Source organism: Eulemur rufifrons, chromosome 14, assembly GCF_041146395.1.
Source record: "Eulemur rufifrons isolate Redbay chromosome 14, OSU_ERuf_1, whole genome shotgun sequence".
Lineage (NCBI taxonomy): Eukaryota > Metazoa > Chordata > Mammalia > Primates > Lemuridae > Eulemur > Eulemur rufifrons.
Genome location: NC_090996.1, coordinates 35,772,963 through 35,791,947, shown reverse-complemented (window position 1 = coordinate 35,791,947; position 18,985 = coordinate 35,772,963). Strand labels below are relative to the sequence as shown.

General features: G+C 63.9%; 1 protein-coding gene across 2 annotated transcripts; it reads left to right on the top strand.

Annotated features, from left to right (window-relative positions):
- Nucleotides 1-645: 645 nt before the first annotated feature.
- On the top strand, nt 646-17,304 carry UBE2I (ubiquitin conjugating enzyme E2 I). Of its 2 annotated transcripts, none has more exons than XM_069487133.1 (7): nt 646-1,019; nt 7,986-8,062; nt 8,166-8,249; nt 9,247-9,319; nt 11,648-11,757; nt 11,839-11,918; nt 15,105-17,304. In XM_069487133.1, exons 1-7 carry the CDS (start codon nt 890-892, stop codon nt 15,166-15,168), a joined length of 618 nt encoding a protein of 205 aa, XP_069343234.1. In that variant the 5' UTR covers nt 646-889; the 3' UTR covers nt 15,169-17,304. The 2 variants fall into 2 exon arrangements, with proteins under 2 accessions (XP_069343234.1, XP_069343235.1); XM_069487134.1 differs by lacking the exon at nt 646-1,019 and adding an exon at nt 3,701-3,841.
- The last annotated feature ends 1,681 nt before the right edge of the window (nt 17,305-18,985 follow it).

Genomic DNA, 18,985 nt, shown 5'->3' with positions numbered 1-18,985 from the left:
GGGAGGCGTGAAGGGGGCATCCGGGCGTGGGAGGGTCTGCTCTAATCACGGCGCTCGGAGGAGACCACGTGTCCTCAGACGGGTCTCAGAGGGTCAAGGACCTGCGTGAAATAGCACTGAATTATAGAGCGGATTATCCTGTTCCTTGTAAAACGCTTCCAGTTAAAATGAAGGCAGGCGTCCCCTCTGGCCAGTGCGTGGTTACGCGGAGCCACCTGCGGGCGCAGGAACCAGCAGGCCGCACGGTCTGGCTGGAGTCGAGCAAGGCCGGGTGTGCGCTGCGCCCGCGGGCGGCCAGGGCGGCGCGAGTCTAGCTTCGCCGAGCTCCCGCGCGAGCGCGCGAACAGCGGCCCGGCCAGGCGAGCGCGGCTCCCCGCACTGCGACCCCGGCGCGCGGCCGAGCGCCAGAGCGCGAGCGGGCGGGCGGCGACTCGGGCGGAGGGAAGGAGCCGCCTGGCTGCGCGCCGGGGCCGGGAGGGCGCGGGTCGAGGGGACAGCGCGTGCGAAAGCCCGCGGGCGGGAAGCAGCAGGTGTGCGGGGCAGGGGACCGCCCGGCCGAAGGCGGGGTCTAGAGAGGCGGGACCAGCTGGGGCGGGACCGGAGCCGAGGACAGGCCCCGCCCCGCGCCCGCGGGTCTGTGGCTTTTCCGTCCGCTCCCCACGGCTGGGGGCCATGAATCCCCGCCCCGGCCGCGCGCTCTCCGCGCTGGAGTGAGCGGGGACGTCCCGGCCCACCAGCGCCGGCGGTGGTCGCGGGGCTCCGGCGCCCACAGCGCACTCCGCCCGCAGGTGCTGGGGACGCGCCGCGGGAGGCAGGTCCCCTGCGGGATTCTGAGCGCCCGCCAGCCCCCGCCTCTTTGGCGACTGTGGCCCCTTGGCGGTTAGCAGTGATGGGCATCGATGCGGCTCCTTCTCTTTGGGGACCCGAGAGGCGATCACAGCTGCAGGTCGCGGCCCAGGCAAACAGAGACCGCCCCGTTCTCGTGAACAGGGACCAGCAGCCTGGTGACGACCAACCAGGTCAGAAGCGCACAGTTAGAGGGCTGTCACCTGTCCCCGCGTGGGAGGGAGTGGGCATCACCCTCACTCGCCCAGCCTCCCGGGCCACTGGAAGGCGGCCTGTGTGCAGTGTGGCCCTCTGGGGTTGGCGGATTCCCTGGGGAGCGTGAAGGGTCCTGCGGGGTTAGCAGTGTCTTCCCAACGTCCCAGCCCGTCCCAGCCGTCCTGCACAGCAAGACCCTCATGTGGAGGAGCAAGCAGAGCGCACCTGAGCCTGGGACAGAGCAGGAGGCATTTTGTTGTGGTAGCTGAGTTGTAGATTTTTATATGGGCTGGATGTTAATCCCTCATCAGATGTGTAATTTGCAAACATTTTCTCCCACTCTGTGGGTTGTGTTTTCACTCTTCAGTAGTGGTCTTTGGCACACACATTTTTCATTTCGATAACATCCAGTGTATCTGCTGCTGAGTGTGGCCTGCGCCTCTGGTGTCCTGTCTGAGCAATCACTGCCCCATCCGATGCCAAGGACTTCCCCGTTTCCTTCCGAGAGTTTTACAGTATTAGCTCCTTATGCTTAGGTCTCTGCTGCATTTTGAGCTAGTTTTACATATGCTCTGAGGTAAGGTCCAACCTCTTTGCTTTGCATGTGGAGCTTCCTCCTTTGTTTAAACCAGCCGTGCACAAACCCGTGTGTACAGAGGCCCAGGCCCAGCAGGCACCCAGGGAAGTGGGAGGTCCCAACCCCGCTCAGGCAGCTCCCCCACAAAGGGACTGGCCAAGGGCAGGCACATGACCTGGCAGCCGGCCGATGCTTCCCCGGGATTTTATATGCACTGCTTCTGCACAAACCCCTTGCCTCTCCAAGCCTCAGTTTCTCCTTTGCACCCAGGGAGCTGGACCCAGTCAGGGCCTCCCTCCCTGCCTCACCCCCACCCCATCCTCCAGCTAAATGCCCCCCTCCCTCCCACCAATCCCCTCACAGCTCTGTCCCCCAGGACAAGAATTCTGCCTTGGCTGGAACTGAGCATGAGGGCTGAGGGCTGGTGTCCCCTCCGTCCCTCACCAGCAGACGGGAACCAGGGCCTTGTCCTGTTCTTCCTGTTCCACAACCTTCTTTTTTTTTTTTTTTTTTTTTTGAGACAGAGTCTCACTCTGTTGCCCGGGCTAGAGTGCCGTGGCGTCAGCCTAGCTCACAGCAACCTCAAACTCCTGGGCTTAAGCGATCCTCCTGCCTCAGCCTCCCAAGTAGCTGGGACTACAGGCATGCACCACCATGCCCGGCTAATTTTTTTTTCTATATATATAATTTTAGCTATCCAGATCATTTCTTTCTATTTTTTACAGATGGGGTCTCGCTCTTGCTCAGGCTGGTCTTGAACTCCTGACCTCGAGCGATCTTCCCGCCTTGGCCTCCCAGAGTGCTAGGATTACCCCCCCCCCCGCCCCCGCGATAGCCACCTCTCTCTGGGCCACTGCAGACCTCCCTGGCCTGCCCAGCAGAGACCTCCAACACCCCTCAGGGCTTCTACTCCTCTGGCATAAGGGGAGCTGGGAGCATGTGGGGTTCATCCGCTGAGAGCACAGGACCAGATGTGGGTGATGGGGCAAGGGACCCTGGACCCAGGGAGGAGGAGGAGTGAGGGAGGAAGGAAAAAGGGAGGGAAGGGAGGGCTGAATGAGTGAGGGAACTAATGAAAAGCAAGTCACTTCCAGCTGTCCAAGAGCTCACCGCCTTGGAAACTCGCCCCGCTCCCCGACTAGCCGTCCAGGCTGCCCCACTAGCGCCCCGCCGCGCACCCCCGGGGCTAACCCGGTCGGGGCTCGGGGACACCTGCCACTGCCAGATCCCGGGGCGCCGACCGGCCGAGTTGCGGGGGCGCCCCCTGTCCGTCTGCCAAGTGGGGCGCGGGGGCCCGACGGGGACACCGCGCGGGGCGGGACAGGTCGCTCGTTGGCAAAGGGATGTCCCGCGCGCCCGAGGGCGCCAGTGCGGGGCCGGGGGCGGCTGGAGGCCGCGGGCCCGGCGTCCCTCCCCCACCGGCTCGCAGGCCCAGCTCCCCTCCCCCGCCGCGGCCGGCACCCGGGTTAGGGAGCGTCCACACTTCTCCTCCCGTCGGTCGTGCGAGCTCTCGGCCTTCCGTACGGGGTCAGCTCATTGGGCGCATTCGGAGGACGCCCCACCCACGGCCCCGAACTGGCCAATTGCAAGGGGCTTCACAGGGCGCTGAACTCCGGGTTCGTCACCGTCCTGCGACGCTTCGGGGGATCCTTAGGCCTCGGTGGCCTTTGGCCCCCCGCCCCGGGTCGTGACCTCAAGGAGACCTCCGGGACTTGCGCCCGGAGAGGTGCCCGCCAGGCATCCGGGGAGCCCTTGGAGATCGCGGCCTCCCTTTTCTCCCGCGGCCCGCCGGCGTGTCCTCGAGTGGACGCGCGCACCCCGAAGGGGAGTTTGCAGACGCTCCCTCACTTCGGGGACGCGGCTCCTTTAAGGGCGCAGGTGTCCAGGGCGCCGCCTGACTGGAAAGTCGCCGCCGGGCCGGGCTCCCGGGCCGGGCTCGAGGCGCGGGCGCGCGGCGGCGGGGCGCGGACAGCAGGAGGCGCGCGGCGGCGCGGGCGGCGCGGGGCGCGGGGCGGAGGCGGCTGCGCGCGGGACCGGCGCGCGGAGGGCAGCCCCGGCCAGGCCCCGCCCCGCGCGCCCCGCCCGCGCCGGGGTCCTCGGAGCTCTCGGGCTGCGCGCGGAGCGGGCTCCGGAGGGAAGTCCCGAGACAAAGGGAAGCGCCGCCGCCGCCCCGCTCGGCCCTCCGCTTGTCCGCGACGCTCGCCGGGGCCGCGGCCGCCCGAGGTGAGCGCGGGCCGGGCGGGGCAGGGCTTCCGCCTCCCGCAACCCGCCCCGCCGCGCCGGCTTCCCACGGGCCGCGAGGCCGCCGGCTCTTCCGCACTGTCGCGCCACGGGGCCGCCGCAGGCCTCCGGGCTGGGCGCAGGCCCGGGCCCGCTCGCCGCGACCGCGCACTCGCCCTTCGCGCCGGCCGGTCGCGCTGGCCGGGTCCGCCTGCAGCCGGGCGCGGACACCGGGCCCTGCTCGCCGCGGGGAGCCCGTTTCCGGGGTCTGGTCGCGCCCAGCCGTGGCGCCCTCCTGCCCGGAGAGGACGGACGGCGGGAAGGATTGAGAGTCCGGGGTCGCGGGATGCGGGCTCGGGGGGTGGGGGCAGGTGCGTGGGCTTGTTTTCGGTGTCTCGCAGTCAAAACGGGTCCAAGTTTGCTTGCGCCTCCAGCGACGCTGTTGCAGTTGGTGGGACCCTGCACGTCGGCGCCTCACGGAGGGAGAGTTTTGTTCTCTTTTGGGGATCGCTTTGTGCCAATTCAGTGGGGTGGGATAGGTGGTTACGCGAGTAGGAGGACGGTAAGGAGATGATTAGGCTTGTAGTTGTGGCCTGCAGTCACCCATAAGTAGCAGAATTAACTGATTTGGTTTGCAAAATTTGAAAGTTCCTCGGATTGCAAAGTAACTGTGTTTGTGTTTTGGGGTTTTTGTTTGTTTCCCTTATAGGTTTTACCCCAAATGTTTCTTGCTCTTAAGGAAATGTTGCCTTTGAGTACAGAACCTATCCAACAGCAAACGGTGGATCCTAAGTCTGTCCTGGCTTCCTCACAAAGAGTCCCCTCCCTACGTCTTTGGAATGGTTGCTGCCGTGCCTTTTTGTGGTGTGTCTCAGGGTTTGGGACCTTGCTTCAGAAACAGCCTGGGGTCCTGGGACAGAGGTCAGGTGCAGCCTGGTGAGGGTCTCACCCTGGTGAGCTTGGAGCTTGCAGAAGTGTTACCTTCCCAAGTCTGGGAGAGTTTGCATCTGGGCAGAGGCTTCTCATCCAAACCCGTTATGGCATCGCCCCCTGTTATACAGATGAGTAAGTTGAGGTCGGGGAAATGCCTTGCCCACACTCACACAGCCAGTAAGTAGCGCTGAGGTCCGTGCTTGTCAACCAGGGGAGCAAGATGAGAAGAACAGGTTAAAGTGCAGCCCCTGCAGACCTCTCGCTGTGCTGGCATGCCCAGGGCTCCTGTTCCCTGCAGGTGTTTGTGCCTTGCCTGTCTCTAATAGTTTGGGGATATTTTTGTCTTTACCTCATAAAACTTTCCTGCTCAGAAGCCTCTAGTGACTCTTAGCTGCTCCTTAAGTGCCTCTCTATTAATTTGGGGAGGCAGGTTTGATTTTAAGTGGGGTTTTGAGTCAGTGGTTCTGTGTTGTGATTAAATTGTAACAAACTGGCTGCTTTCTCCTGGATGCTGGGAGCCGATAGCGGTGCAGACGGGGCTCCTGGAGAGCAGGCTTCTGTCTGGGACTGGTGTGCACCTGTGGCTCCTTGCTCTGCTGGTGCTGTGTCTCCTGTGAGACCAGCCTCTGGTACCGCGGTGTTTTGGGGCAGAGGATGTTCAAGAAGCAGGCAGGCCTTGGCAGCAGGTGCGGGGAATCTCACAGGACCGCCCTGCATTGCCTTTCATACCTGGGACGACCACAGCCAGGTGCTAGGAGAGGCAGGCAGGGTCCCCACATCCTTGCACAGGTGGGCTCCTCCGGAGCATTGTGAGCTTTCCCTGTGACAGTACCTGTGGTTTGTGACAGTACCTGTGGCTCATTGGTGTCTGAAGTGCTGGCTTGGGGGTTTCAGGGACCTGTTCTTGATGTGTAGCCCCATTCAGACTCTGGGGACCTTAAGCTTCGCTGAAACCGTCACTTAGCGGGCTGCTTTGCACTGGACAGGGTGGGGGCCTCGGCCTGGGGTCAGGGAAGCTAGAGAGTGCTGAGCCTGGGGGCAGGGGACTCCCCGGGCCCTGGGGTTGGGTGGAACTGTCCTGGAACAGCCAGAGGGTTTTGAGAAACATGTGGAAAGAGTTTCAGACCTTGGGTTCCTGCTGTCACGTCCCGCCCAGAGACAGCCTTCAGAACAAGCTCCTGGCGCTCCCTTCTGCAGCTCTGCCTTCGGGACTGCCCCTTGCCCCTGCCTGGGCCCTTCTGCTCCTGGGCCAGGCCGGTCATCTCCGCTGGCTCTGCCCTGGCAGGTTCCAACCTGACCACCCTCCTTTCTGTCTCAGCCCCCAGCACTCCCCCACCCGGGAGCCCGTGTCCTCGGGCTGCCCCCTGCTTAGGAGGGTGCACAGGGAACTTTGGGGAAGGGGCGGACGCTCTGGGAGGCCTGAGCCTTAGCGGCTACGCTTTCTCAGACAGGCGCATCTCCCCTACGAGGAGGGAGTAGGCGCGCCACAACTCTGGGATCTGTGCCGTAAAGAGAGATTCCAGTTTGGGCCAAGCCTGGTGTCACCTACCTTGGACTCAGCCTTGAGGTCGGGGCAGGTAGGAAGCTGTAACTGCGTGCTCCTCCGCCACGTGCCACCGACACCTGCATCCTGCTGCAGGACTTTGCTGCTTTCACCTTCCCTTTCTCTTAGAACACCAGGAGTGTCCGAAATTACGAAAATGTGCCATGTCCAATGGGTGGTCTGGCGGCCTGGAGTAACCTCACCCAAGGGCTCCTGGACCCTGGGGTTCTTGGGGTGGCACTGGGGACAGCCCGGGGTTTCTGGGATGGTGGTCCTAATGCCCCTCCTTCCACTTTGCTGACCTCTTGGGAAAAGTCGTCCTAGCGCCACCTAAGACCCAGGTGTGCCCCTGGATTCCTGACTCAGTGGGCCCATTGGGGACAGCGTTTGCCTTTCTAACAAGTGCCAGGTGACGCGGCTGTCGTGAGAGCGGCTGTGCTGCGGGGGTGCAGCACTCACGTGGGTCGGGCTGTGTGGGGTTCGTGGGCCGCTTGCTCTGTCTGGGTGGTGCGAGGTGCCATCTGCATCCCGGGCACCACAGTCGTGCCAGGCCAGGCCGGGGCTGCGGCGGGAAAGCAGCCGACCTCGAGGGGCGGCTCTGCCCTCAGGGGCGAGTGGCTCGGGGTCTCCTTTGCTGTCCCTGAGGGCGGGGGATGGAGATGCCCCCAGCCTGTGTGGAGGCCCAGGTGCTGAGCAGGAGCTACCTGGGAGCCTGGCACGAGGCCGGTTCCTCCAAACCCCGTGGAGGATCCCGGTGCTGCCGAGGGGCCACGGCGGTGCTCAGGTGTTGGGCCCTTTCCCTCCGAGGAGCAGAAAGGAGGCCGGTCGCCCGGGACCCCCCACGTGAACTGGGAGGGCTGCGGTCCAGCCCTTGCGGGAAACAGTCACTCGTCTTGGTAAAGCCTGTTTGGTGTTTAAGCTCTTGCCTTGGGCACCTTCAGTGGTTTCACGGACTTTGAAGACCAACACACACACTTAGGTTGGAATTCTCCAGCAAGTTTTGTCACCTGAGCACTGATTTCTCGTGGCGAAGGGTGTGGATGGCAGCTGGCGGGGGTGGCGGTCGGGGGTGGCGTGGAGGCTGCTGCCCTGTCCACGGGGGCCGCAGTGCCGGGACGGTCACCCTGGGCCTGCTCCCTGAGCGCTGCGGGCTCTGAGCCTGAGCAGCCCCCCGAAGGGCCTGGCTGTCCCCCGGCAGACAGGTGGCGGGGCCTGAGGCGTCGCGTCCACAGGTTTAACTGTCCTCCGCCCTGTCTTCAAGAGTAACGGCTGTGTCCTCCTGGCCAGGCCTGAATCTAAACTCGGAGCCCTGATTCTGAGCTGGGGACCCCCACATCTCACGCACCTGGAGGGCAATGCCCCATTCAGGCCAGCGCTCCGGACGTTCCTGCCTGGTCCCTCCTCTCCTACGGAGTCTGGTGGGAGAATGGGGCCCCCGTCACCCTGACCTGTCACAGCGTGTGTGGAAAGAGGGTGCGGCAGGTCACGGCCCAGCAGCTGTGTTGTGGCCCCTCTGAGCCTCTGTCTTCTGAACCGTGGAACAGGCCACTGTGTGTGTCAGAGCCTGCGGCTGGGGGTGGCGCAGGGAGGCATCCGACCTGCCCAGGGTGCGCGAGTGGGCAGCAGGAGCCCAGCTTTGCCTCTGACCCTTTGCCGCCCCGTCTGTTCCAGGGACTGCGAACATGTCGGGAATCGCCCTCAGCAGACTCGCCCAGGAGAGGAAGGCGTGGAGGAAAGACCACCCTTTCGTAAGCAGCCTCGTCCCTGAGCAGCGGGGGGCGGGGGCGTTTCGCCAGCTTGTCCTCTGGGATGCCCCCGCGCTGACCTGCTTCCGTGGTTGTTTTCCCTCAGGGTTTTGTGGCTGTCCCGACAAAAAATCCCGATGGCACGATGAACCTCATGAACTGGGAGTGCGCCATTCCAGGAAAGAAGGGGGTAAGGGCCACCGGCACAGTTGACAGAAGGTTCAGGAGGCAGAGCTGGGAGAGGTTCGAGTTCAAATGCCACTCGTGTGTGACGCCCACACTTGTCGTGGGCTATAGTCATCGCGAGTCCTCTGCTCTGGCCTCAGCCCCCCTGGCAGGACGTGAGGTCAGAAGGTGCCAGCCAGGTTCAGGTGACAACTGTGACTAACCAGAAGGAAGCAGAGCTGGGCTGTGGGGCACTCGGGAGGACAGGCCCCTGGTGCGTGGCTGGGGACGCAGAGCCGTGGTGGTGGGTGACACGGCCTGAGCTGGGGATGTCCTGGAGAGCCTGCCTGGCACAGAGGCCGGCGTGGCCACCCCACTCGCTGCTGGGGCCCTGGTGCTGGCCCTGCTCCCCTGTCCTCGTTGCCCGGCACGTTTGCAGCGTTTGACAGTGGGGGTCAGCAGTGACCCCAGGCACGTGTCTACGGACAGCTCTTCTTGACAGTTAAGGAAGGTGTCTGGGGGATGCATGGGGCCAGGCACCCCCACCTGTCCCCCCCTGCACACCTGCCTGCTGGGCTCGGCTCTACCTGAGGGGCGATGTGGTTTGCGTTTGTCATCTGTTGAGGGCCCATGGGCCCATCCTCTGGCCCTTGTGTTGGGGTGAGGCAGATGCCCTGTTGCTGTCCCCTTTCCAGGGGGACGTTAGGACAGGTGTCAGACTGTGGAGCAGCAGAGGTGCCTTGTCCAGGCCAGACGGGGGGCCGGGAGCTGGCAGGAAGGCCCTGCCGGGGGCAGGGCGCACAGCAGCCCCTCCCCCCCGGGGCGGGTCCCACCCGCTGAGGCTGCCTCCTGCCTCTGCTCCTTCCCTGGGAGGCTCTTCCTGGCTCCCCCGGGCCCAGTGGGGTCTCCATGGTCCCCTGGGGGGCAGGCCGGGCGTCGTGGCCGTCCTGGGTGCCAGGCAGCAGACGCGAGTGCTCTCCTCCCAGGCGCGCAGCACACCTTACCGTGCTTTCTCCCCGCAGACTCCATGGGAAGGCGGTTTGTTCAAGCTGCGCATGCTCTTCAAAGACGACTACCCGTCCTCGCCCCCAAAGTGTGAGTAGCAGAGACGCTGGGTGTCCCGGCGGTCGCCGATCTGCCCCAGGGAGGTACAGGTGGTGCTGGGAGGGAGAGGACCCGACTTTGACCCCTGACCCTGCTGGGCCCTGGTGTGAGTCTGTCCCCAGCCCCAGGGATGGGCGGTGCGTGTAACGGGCTCAGCTCTGGGCCAAGATTGCCTGGACCTTGGGTGGCTGTCGGTGATGAAGCCCACGGACCTGGTGCCCACGAGGCCGCAGCCCTGGGCGACGGACGTGCAGGACACTGCTCAGAGCCTCGCCCTCTGCGGGTCTGCGGGGCCCTCGCTGCCCCTGGGCTGTTGCACGGCTTCACCCCCACTGTGCCGCGTCTGCTCCCTGAGAAGGCGGTGGGACACGGTGGCCACGTTCGGAACAGTGGCTGCCGCTGGATAAGTGATCTGAATGCAGTTTAGCAAAACTCAGGGGACGCGGTAAGTCCCCACCCTCTCGCAGCTAGAAACCAGCAACGCTGGCTAGTGACGAGTCCGCGGGTGCAGGCACCTGGGAGAGCACCTGCGCGACAGGCCGGGCTGTGCGCTTCGCTCTGCTGACCCGTGGGTGTGGCAGGAGCGCGGTTTCCACGGCCGGCACCTCCCGGAAGAACGTGGCCTGTCACCGGGTGGTGGTAACATGGTGACACTGTGACGGAGACCTGTTTCATTCGGGCTTGTCCTTTGCTGTTTGAATGTTTTTGCCGTGGGCAAGTATTGATTAAAACAGTTTCTTAGACAACACGGCTACTTTCATTGCATCAGTTCAGTGGACTGGAGTTCCGAGCAGACGCAGCAGGGCGAGGCGGAGAGACCCCGGGAGAGCTGGGAAGGGAGGCCACGGCTGCAGACGGGCCCTCCTTTAAGGCTGCAGTGTAAGAAGTTAACGTACAAAAATGAATTTTCACGTCATTTCAACAAAGGAAAGGTTTGAAACTGTGCTATTTCCAGTAGCATCAGATTCCTTGGACCCACAAAAGATCGGTTCGAGAGCTCAGTGCTGGAAACAGGAGAACGTGTCTGGCAAGTCAGGGCGGCCCAGGCTCCGCCGCGGGGACCGGAAGACGCGGTGCTGTGCAGGTGTCGGTTCTCTCCGGGCTTGTCGTCAGGTCCTGCGGTCCCAGCGGCTCAGGCATGCTTCGCGGAACTCGGAACTCGTCCGGCAGCCCTAAGCGTGTGCAGAAGTGCAAAGGGCAGGACTGGCTGGGCCCAGTGGGTGGCGGGAACCCACACCGTCAGTGGGCTGGGCAGAGCGCCCCGTCAGATACCGAGACCTGCCAGGGGACGCGGTGACTGAGACGCCGGGGTTGGTGTGAAGGCAGGGACGCAGCCCGTGGCGCAGAGTGGAGCATCCGGAAAGGCTGCGCACGTGGCCCGCTGGGATGTCCCAGTGGGAGAAGAGAAAGCTCAGCCTCTTCCCGCCACAGACAGGCACCTTCCCAGCGGACTGTGGTGCCATGGGGACGCAGAGTGCTGTGGCTTGTGGAGGACGTCAGGGGAAGGTGGGATGGACAAAGATGTCTTAACCAGGAAGCACAGGAGGTGCCACCTATGGGGGGCAATTGCCCACTTGAACCACATGGAAAATGAGAAGAACATCTTTGCCTCAGAAGACCCCGTGGGAGGGAAAGAGGAGGGCGACGTGTGCATCTCAGCACTTCTGACTTGTCAAGAGCTCCTGTGAATCGTAGGGAACAGGCCAGCCACCGTGAGGCCACACGGGCCTTCCCAGAGGAGGCCGTCCGCCTGACCACTAAACACAGGGACGTGTGGCTTCTTCCCCCGGGAGCGGAGCCGGCCCCGGGGGGACCCTGCTGTCCTCACGGAAGAGCAGACGGCCAAGGGCGCGGAGCAGCGGGAGCGCGCGGACGCTCGCCGTGTCTGCGGACGCTGGGCCCAGCCCGCCGTAGGGAGTAGACGCTCGGCAGGAGGCCGGCGTGTGTGCCCCCGAGTGCCTGCGGCAGCGCTCCGTGACAGCCCGGGTGCGTGGAGAACAGAACGGGCACCGTGGGCAGCAGCCAGAGGGCCCGCGGGGTGCAGAGCGAGAGCACAGGGCAGGCGGGAGGAGGGCCGCCCCCCTAGGTCCAGGAACCTAGACGTGTCCTGCAGGCTGCTGCTCGCAGGACAGTGTGTGCTTGTTCCGCTTCTGTCTCCCTGTGGCCACAGTTTTATTTATTTATTTTTTTTGAAGCGTTCTTGGCCAGATACCTGGCCGCCTTCCAGGTGCCCGGCGTGGGGAGGAGGGCGCCTGGGAGGACGTTACTCTGTGGGACAGCAGCTGCCTCCAAAAAGCGTTTCCTTTCCTCGTCCGCCAGGTAAATTTGAACCGCCATTATTTCACCCGAACGTGTACCCTTCGGGCACGGTGTGCCTGTCCATCCTGGAGGAGGACAAGGACTGGCGGCCGGCCATCACGATCAAACAGGTACGGGGCCGGGCCGCCCTGCGCTGTCTGGGGAGCCGCCTTCCACGCTGCGGCGCCAACTGTATGTTTTCTCTCGCCCAGATCTTACTAGGAATACAGGAACTTCTAAATGAACCAAATATCCAAGACCCAGCGCAAGCAGAGGCCTACACGATCTACTGGTGAGTGGCGCCTGGCCCCGCCGGCCACAGCCTCCTTCCTGGTGTTGTGTCGGCCGCCTGGCAGGGGCGCAGACGCAGGCTCGCGCGGCGTGGGGGCCGGGGCGGCACTGTGACGCGAGAGGTCGGGGCCGGGCGAGGCCCGTGGGCCCTGGGTGCCGTGTGCAGGGGTCCGTGGTGGGCAGGAGCTGGTACGGCCAGGGCTTTGGTGGGGGGAGCAGGAGGTCGGGTGACGTGGGCTCTCGTGTGCCACCGTCCCTGGAGAGCTGTGGCCAGCTCCAAGGAGAAGGCCCGCTGAGCGCCAGGGTGGGAGGCCACGCTGAGGGCCGTGTCCTGTGTCCCTGCCCTGCCACGTGCCCACCACACTCGTGGCTCCCACGGTAGGTGAGGCGTGGCCCGGCAGGAGTGGCGCACGCGGCTCAGTGGCGACCTCACTGAGGCCCTGGGCCCCCGTCCTGGCCTTACGAGGTGCCGCTGTGGCCAGAGGGGTCCCCGTGGCCATGTGTCCCCCACCTGTGCTGAGGAGGAGGGCCTGGAGCCAGTCAGGACTTGAGTGGTTAACCTGGTGCCAGGGCAGCAGGGTCCCCTGGTCCTGCCGGCCAGCCTGTTGGGCTGGACTGGTGGGTCCTCAGGAAGCTGGGCTGGGGGCTCTGACCCCACACTGCACCTGTAACTTTCAGCAATTGTCCCCACCCGCCTGAGGAATGGGCTGGGGGGCTTTCTGCGGACAGTCTCGGGCGCCCCACAGCTTGGGACCAGAGGGGCTTGCTGGGCAGCTGCCCCACGCCCAGCCTTGCCTGCCGGGCCACGGGGCCAGCCAGTCCCACCTGGGCAGCAGGGCCTGTGCCTCCCAGGGGGCGGTTCCTGGACGGGCCGGCCAGGAGGGAAGGCCGAGGCAGGATTGGCCACCGCGAAGCCGCTGGCACATGGTGCGAGGAGAAATGCCAGGTCGTGGGACATGCCTTTCTGCCCGGGTGCGGGCCCAGCCCAGGTGTTGGCAAGGGGCCCTTCCTGGTAGCCACGGGCAGCTCACAGGCCCCAGGCGGGGAGCGGAACGGCTCGGCTTTGATCAGTCCCCTGGCCCTGGCTCAGTCGCCAAGCTGCCGCCGAGCGTGGGCCTGGCGGGACGAGGCTGGACTCCTGCCCCTGCTCCCGCCTGCTGTGCGCTGGTGGCTCTGTGAGATGCTGTTGGCTCCCACGGACACGGCCGCTCACCTGGCCAGCCGCCACGGAGAGGCAGCGGCAGAGTTGACGGCTCACAGCGGCGGAGCCGCCCGTGAGACAGAAAGTGCTCTCCTGGCCGGCCCTCGGGGCTGCGGCCGCGGCTCCTGTCTGTGGTCCCAACTCGCCAGCCTCGGCGGGGCTGTAGTGGCCGCTCTGCACCCGCAGCCCCGAGGCCAGCGGGTCCCTGCTGTGCGGCTTCACGCCCTGTGTCACCTCAGCTCACCGCCGCCGGCTGGGTGGCACCACTTCACTTCACTTAGAACAAAATGTTCTTTCTCCTGCAAACATCCACTTCAAAAGCACCTTCTGTGGAGTGTACCCGAGAGCTCCAGTTCCCTTTTCTCGTGTCGCTGAAGGCCTTGGGGCACGGCTGCCCCTCCTGGCTGCCCCTCCTGTCCTTCCTGCGCCCGCCCGCCCGCTCGCTGAGCTCCTCTGCCCTGGGCCAGCCTGGCAGCCTGAGCTGGGCCCCCGGTTAGGAGCAGGGTGCAGGGTTAGGAGCAGGGTGCAGGGTGGGGTGCGCCGTGGCTCTGACCCACGTCCCAGGACGGGCGTGCACGGCGGTGCAGCTCTGCTCTCGCCCCATAGCCCATCTGCGCCGTAGTCCCCCCGGCCTGTTAGCCCTGGGGCCTGGGCCGCAGGTGGCCACAGTAGGGGGGTGCAGCGCCCCATTGAGAGCAGGCTGGCTCCCTGGGGAGCTTCACACACCACGTGCACAGACATGCAGGCCTGGCGCGCTGCTCCCCTGCCACGCCCAGGAGCAGTGTCCGCCACTCACCCGCCACTCACCCGCCTGGGCGGCCTGTGCACCCTGTCTTCTCAGCTGTCTGGGGCTGAGCCCCACGCGGAGGTCCAGCTCGAGTCCTGCTCACCGAGCTGCCCCCTCATTCCACACTCAGGCTGGGCCCCTTCCTGCCCTTTGCCCCCGGGGCCGAGAGCCTGGTGGAAAAACCCTCTATTTTGAGAATTGGGAGCAAATAACGTTTAGCAATTATGTTTTGTTTTTGGTTTTTTGAGACAAGGTCTCACTCTGTCTCCAGGGTGGGAGTGCAGTGGCGTCAGCCTAGCTCACTGCAGCCTCCAACTCTTGGGCTGAAGCGATCCTCCTGCCTCAGCCTCCTGAGTAGCTGGGACTACAGGCGCCACCATGCCCAGCTAATTTTTCTATTTTTAGTAGAGACGGGGTCTCACTCTTGCTCAAGCTGGTCGCGGCCTCTCGGAGTGCTGGGATTGCAGGTGTATGAGCCACCACACCCAGCCCAGTCAATGTTCTTGAAAGTAACCACTGTCTCAAACTTCCACAAAAGAAACCTCCGATGCCTAGTTAGGATCGGTGGCTAGTTAAGATCGATGGCTAGTGAGGATTGGTGGCTACTGAGGATCGGTGGCTAGTTAGGATCTGTGGCTAGTTAGGATTGGTGGCTAGTGAGGGTCGGTGGCCAGTTAGGATCTGTGGCTAGTTAGAATTGGTGGCTAGTTAAGACCCATGCCTAGTTAGGATCGGTGGCTAGTTAAGACTGATGGCTAGTTAGGATCGGTGGCTAGTTAAGATCGATGGCTAGTTAGGATCTGTGGCTAGTTAAGATTGGTGGCCAGTTAAGACCGATGGCTAGTTAGAAGCGCAGATTCAGCACAGGCTACACTGTTGCAGGCACCCGTGGTGTGGACCCACCTCTGGTCCTGAGCTGCCTCCCTGCCCAGCGGGGCCGCTGTGCCCAAGAGGCTGCTGTCCCTGCCCCCCACTGTCACTGTGTCCACCAGACGTGGCCTCCTTTCCTCCCTGCTCCCGCTGGCCTGGTCTCGGCGACCCTCGGGCTGCCCTGCCGAGCACAGCTCCCCGGGCCACGCGCTCTGCCAGGAGGCCCCGTGCTGCGGGCGTCTGGAGCCTTCCTGGGCGCAGCCGCCTCAGTCCGGCACGGGCCCAGCGCTGGCCTTTCTAACATGTCTCTTCTCTCTTGACCTCCTCAGCCAAAACAGAGTGGAGTATGAGAAAAGGGTTCGAGCACAAGCTAAGAAGTTTGCGCCCTCATAAGCAGCGACCTGTGGCACCACAGAAAGGAAGGGATTGGTTTGGCAAGAACTTGTTTACAACATTTTTGCAAATCTAAAGTTGCTCCGTACAATTACTAGTCACCGGGGGAGGGTTGGGTGGGCGCCATCTTCCATTGCCGCCACGGGACACAGTTCTTGATTCGCTGAATTGCCCAGTTTTTCATACAGGGTCTCTTCCTTCAGTCTTTTGTATTTTTGATTGTTATGTAAAACTTGCTTTTATTTTAATATTGATGTCAGTATTTCAACTGCTGTAAAATTATAAACTTTTATACTTGGGTAAGTCCCTGGAGCTCGCTTCCTCCGCTCTGCCGCAGGCATGCTTCTCACCTGGCCTGGCTCACCTGGCCCCGCCGGCTGTACAGAAGAGAAACCACACGGCCGCCCGCCTTGTCCTCCGGTGTCTGGGGCGTGTTGCTCTTGAGCCTCAGATCCGAAGCCAGCGCGTCTGACCGCATCACTTCCTTTGTGTTTCTATGGCGTTCTGTCTGTGTTGCTGTTTAGAGTAAATAAACTGTTTATATAAAGGTTTTTGTTGCATTATTGTCATTAAAAGTGTGAGGAGGCCTCGGAGTGCCCTCCCCTCTGTGCAGGCCCTGCGAGCACCAGCCTGGAGGCCCAGCGTCGCGGCCAGGCCAGCGACAAGCACTTCTCACGTCTCTGCTTCCGGATGCGCCTCTTCTGTCCCGGTTCTTTGTAAATAGGACTGTGTTCTCCCCGCCCCGGACCGTGGTAGAGTTCTAGACAGTTCAGATCTGGCCGAGTCGGCGCTGGCACCGAGAGCCTTGCGAAGCTCGTGGGGCAGAGCGGGCGGCGCGGCTGTCCAGACAGGCCGCTGGCGTGTGCGCACCCGCAGTGCCAGGCCGCAGCAATGGCCCCTTGGCTGTGGACAGCGGCGTCTGCCCCTCCCCATCTGTGCGCTGCGCCCTCGCCGGCCTGGCCTGGGGGCAGCCCTCTGCCTCCACGTGCCCTTCCCCCGAGTCCTGAGGAGGCCGCCCTGCTGCCCCCCAGCGACTGGCGCCTCCAGCTGCTGCCCTCCAGCGCTTCCCGGCCTGTCGGCCCCACCCTGGGCGCAGGTGGACGGGCCCTGGGCGTTGTCATGGCACCAGAACCCTGAGTAAGGCGCCACTGTCCCCACATCCTTATCCTGAGGATTTCTGAGCACAGGACGGGACCTCGAGCCTGGCGCCGCAGGGCTGGCCGGCCCATCCTCTGGGCTTCCCGGGGCTGGTGGCTGAGCCGCCGTCCACTGCTGGGAAGCTGAGTGCAGGTCCCAGCTCTGCCAGGAGGCGCGGGGGTCTGGGGGAGTCCTGCAGGGACTAGGCCCAGCGCCCATCCCCTGACCTGGCCGGCAGGCGCAGTGGACGGGGCGCTCGGCGGACCTGCCCTGGAGCCCAGAGGCTGGATCAGGCCAGCGCCCTGAACGCCCTCAGCGCTAGAGCTGGGTGCCCGAGGCTCGGGCACAGACCAAGGCCCCCACAGGCACAGGAGTGCAGAGAGCTGGCCGCGGGCCCCGGGAGGAAGGAGCTCGGCGCCCTCTGGTCCATGTGGGCCACCAGCCGCCAGCCAGGGATCTCCGAGGGTAGAGGTGACTCCCGCAGGCCCCAGGGCTGGCGGCACTCCGGTGGCTCTGAGGTACGAGTGCCTTGTTCGCTTTCTTAGCTGTACATTTTGTCGGGTCGCTGAGCTCTCGGTTTGCTCTTTGCAGTTTGTTTCTAATGCGGAGGGCCTTCCTCACCTGGGGATCCAGCCGGGTTGTATATTTGTAGCTTGCTCCCGAATGTCTTATTTTGTAATGACTGAACTACATTTAGTATTAGTTAACAATGTATATGGTTAATGTATATGGAAATTCAATATATTTTATAGTTAAAGTATTCTAAAGTAATTGATGTTTCTAGCCAACTGTAGTGACTTCAGCTAATGAAATGTTTCCTTTGTACCACAGTCCTCGGGTTAGCAAAGATGTGAATCTTGTAACATGAGCACTCTGGAATGTGACCTGTGGCCGATGTCAGGGAGAGGGTGTGTTCCCGGCATGGCGTCTCGTAACTGGTCAGGAACTGTGGGCAACACGTTAACCACTGTATCTAAGAATCCTCGAATTAAAATGTTTCCACAAACTGCAGCCTGCGGGGTGTGTCCTTTTCCTGCCTGTCCCCGTCCTGGCTGGGCTGTGGGGTGGGCGGCCGCCTTGCCCGGCACCGCCCCTGCTGTCCCTGTGCTGTGCTGGCCCCCCCCCCCGGGAGGCGGCCCCCCATAGCCTCCAGCACCTGGCATCAGACCCTCTGTGGCCCCCCTCAAGCCTAGGCAGGAGCCCCCTGCCCCTCCCCAGCTGCCCAGGGTGGGGGGTCTCCCAGGAGCACGTGTGTCCAGGACTGGTGGAGCTTCCAGGCCACCGTGCAGGAGCACACAAGGAGCCTGGCCTCAGGGCAGCTCCCAGGGGGACCCTGTGCCTGACTGGGAGGGGGGGCCTCCTGTGGCCTTGGGGGTCGGGCTGGCCACACTTGTCTATCTCGCCATCCCCTGGGACTTGGGGCTGGCTGGGCCGAAGGAGGCAAGACCCGACCACCACACAGGACTGCTGCCCCCAGGAACGTGGGCTCCTGGCCAGGCCCCCATGTCCCTGTCCCCCTTCTGAGCTGTCCAGCCCGGGCTCCGGCTGTGTCCTGGCGCCTGTCTGCCTACCTGCAGAGGTACCCTGGGCTCCCTAATCAGCCCAAGGCGCGACCATCACTCATGGGAGCAGCTGATGGAAACCTCCCGCTTGTGGTTGCCATGACAACAAGTTGCCAGGTTGGAGGGCCTGAGCACTGACTTGGACCGGCTGGAACCGGTCTGAGCTGGCTCCAGCAGGGAGAGGCCCAAGGGGTGCTTGCTTTCAGGATACGGATGCTGAGTCTGGGGGTGTCCTGCCTACTGCTCAGGAGACAACGCCCGCCCCGTCTGAGGGAGCCCTGGGGCCTGGCCGGGGGTGGGACCATCGGGTGGGAAGGGACCGAGCAGCCGGCCCTGCCCAGAGACTCCGAGAAGTAATGAGGAGAGGACGGAGGGCACGCGTGGGGCGGGCTCTGCCCCTGCCTCCTCGGAAGGGAGGCGGCTCCCACCCCTTGACGGGGGTTCTGCTTTGTGGAAGGACTCGAGCCCCCAGAGCCGGGACGAGGGCGCCTGCCGCCACCAGCTCTGCTCAGAGGCTGCGTGTGGAGGAGCCGGTGCGTCCTGAGTGGGCGTCTGCTGGGAAGCGGCCCTGGCACACCCCCCTCAGGCTGGCTGGAGGCCTCCCACCGCCCAGGCCTCGCAGACAGCCGGGCTGTCCTGCCTGCCGGGCTGTCCCACCAGTGTCCTGGGCCCACTTTGCCCCCACCCCACCCTGGCCTCACGAACTACAGTCCTGCAGCGGCAGCAAAGCCCAGGCCCAAGGGCATCCCTGCCTGGCTCAGGGTGGTCACTGCCAGCCGGCTCCCCTTGCTCACGGAGCCCCTCTCTCAAGCCGCAGGTGGCACCTCTACCCCAGGGATGGTGCAGGGTAGGTTCCTGCTGTCCTCGGAGCCCTCCAGCCCGGGACAGACAGGGCCCCTGGCCAGAATCCCTGGGCTCTGGCCCCACGCGCTCCGGGTGACCTACCCCCCTTCCTCCGCGCCTGTCCTGTGCAGGGAGTGAGGGCGGGTGGGAGGCAGAGGACAGGGAGGAGCTTGGCTGAGAGGGGAGGCTGTGCCTGCAATTCCAAGGACTGCCACCAAAGGGCGGTGGCCCTGGGCCCTGCAGGAGTCGGGGAGTCCCAAAGACGGTGAACATCT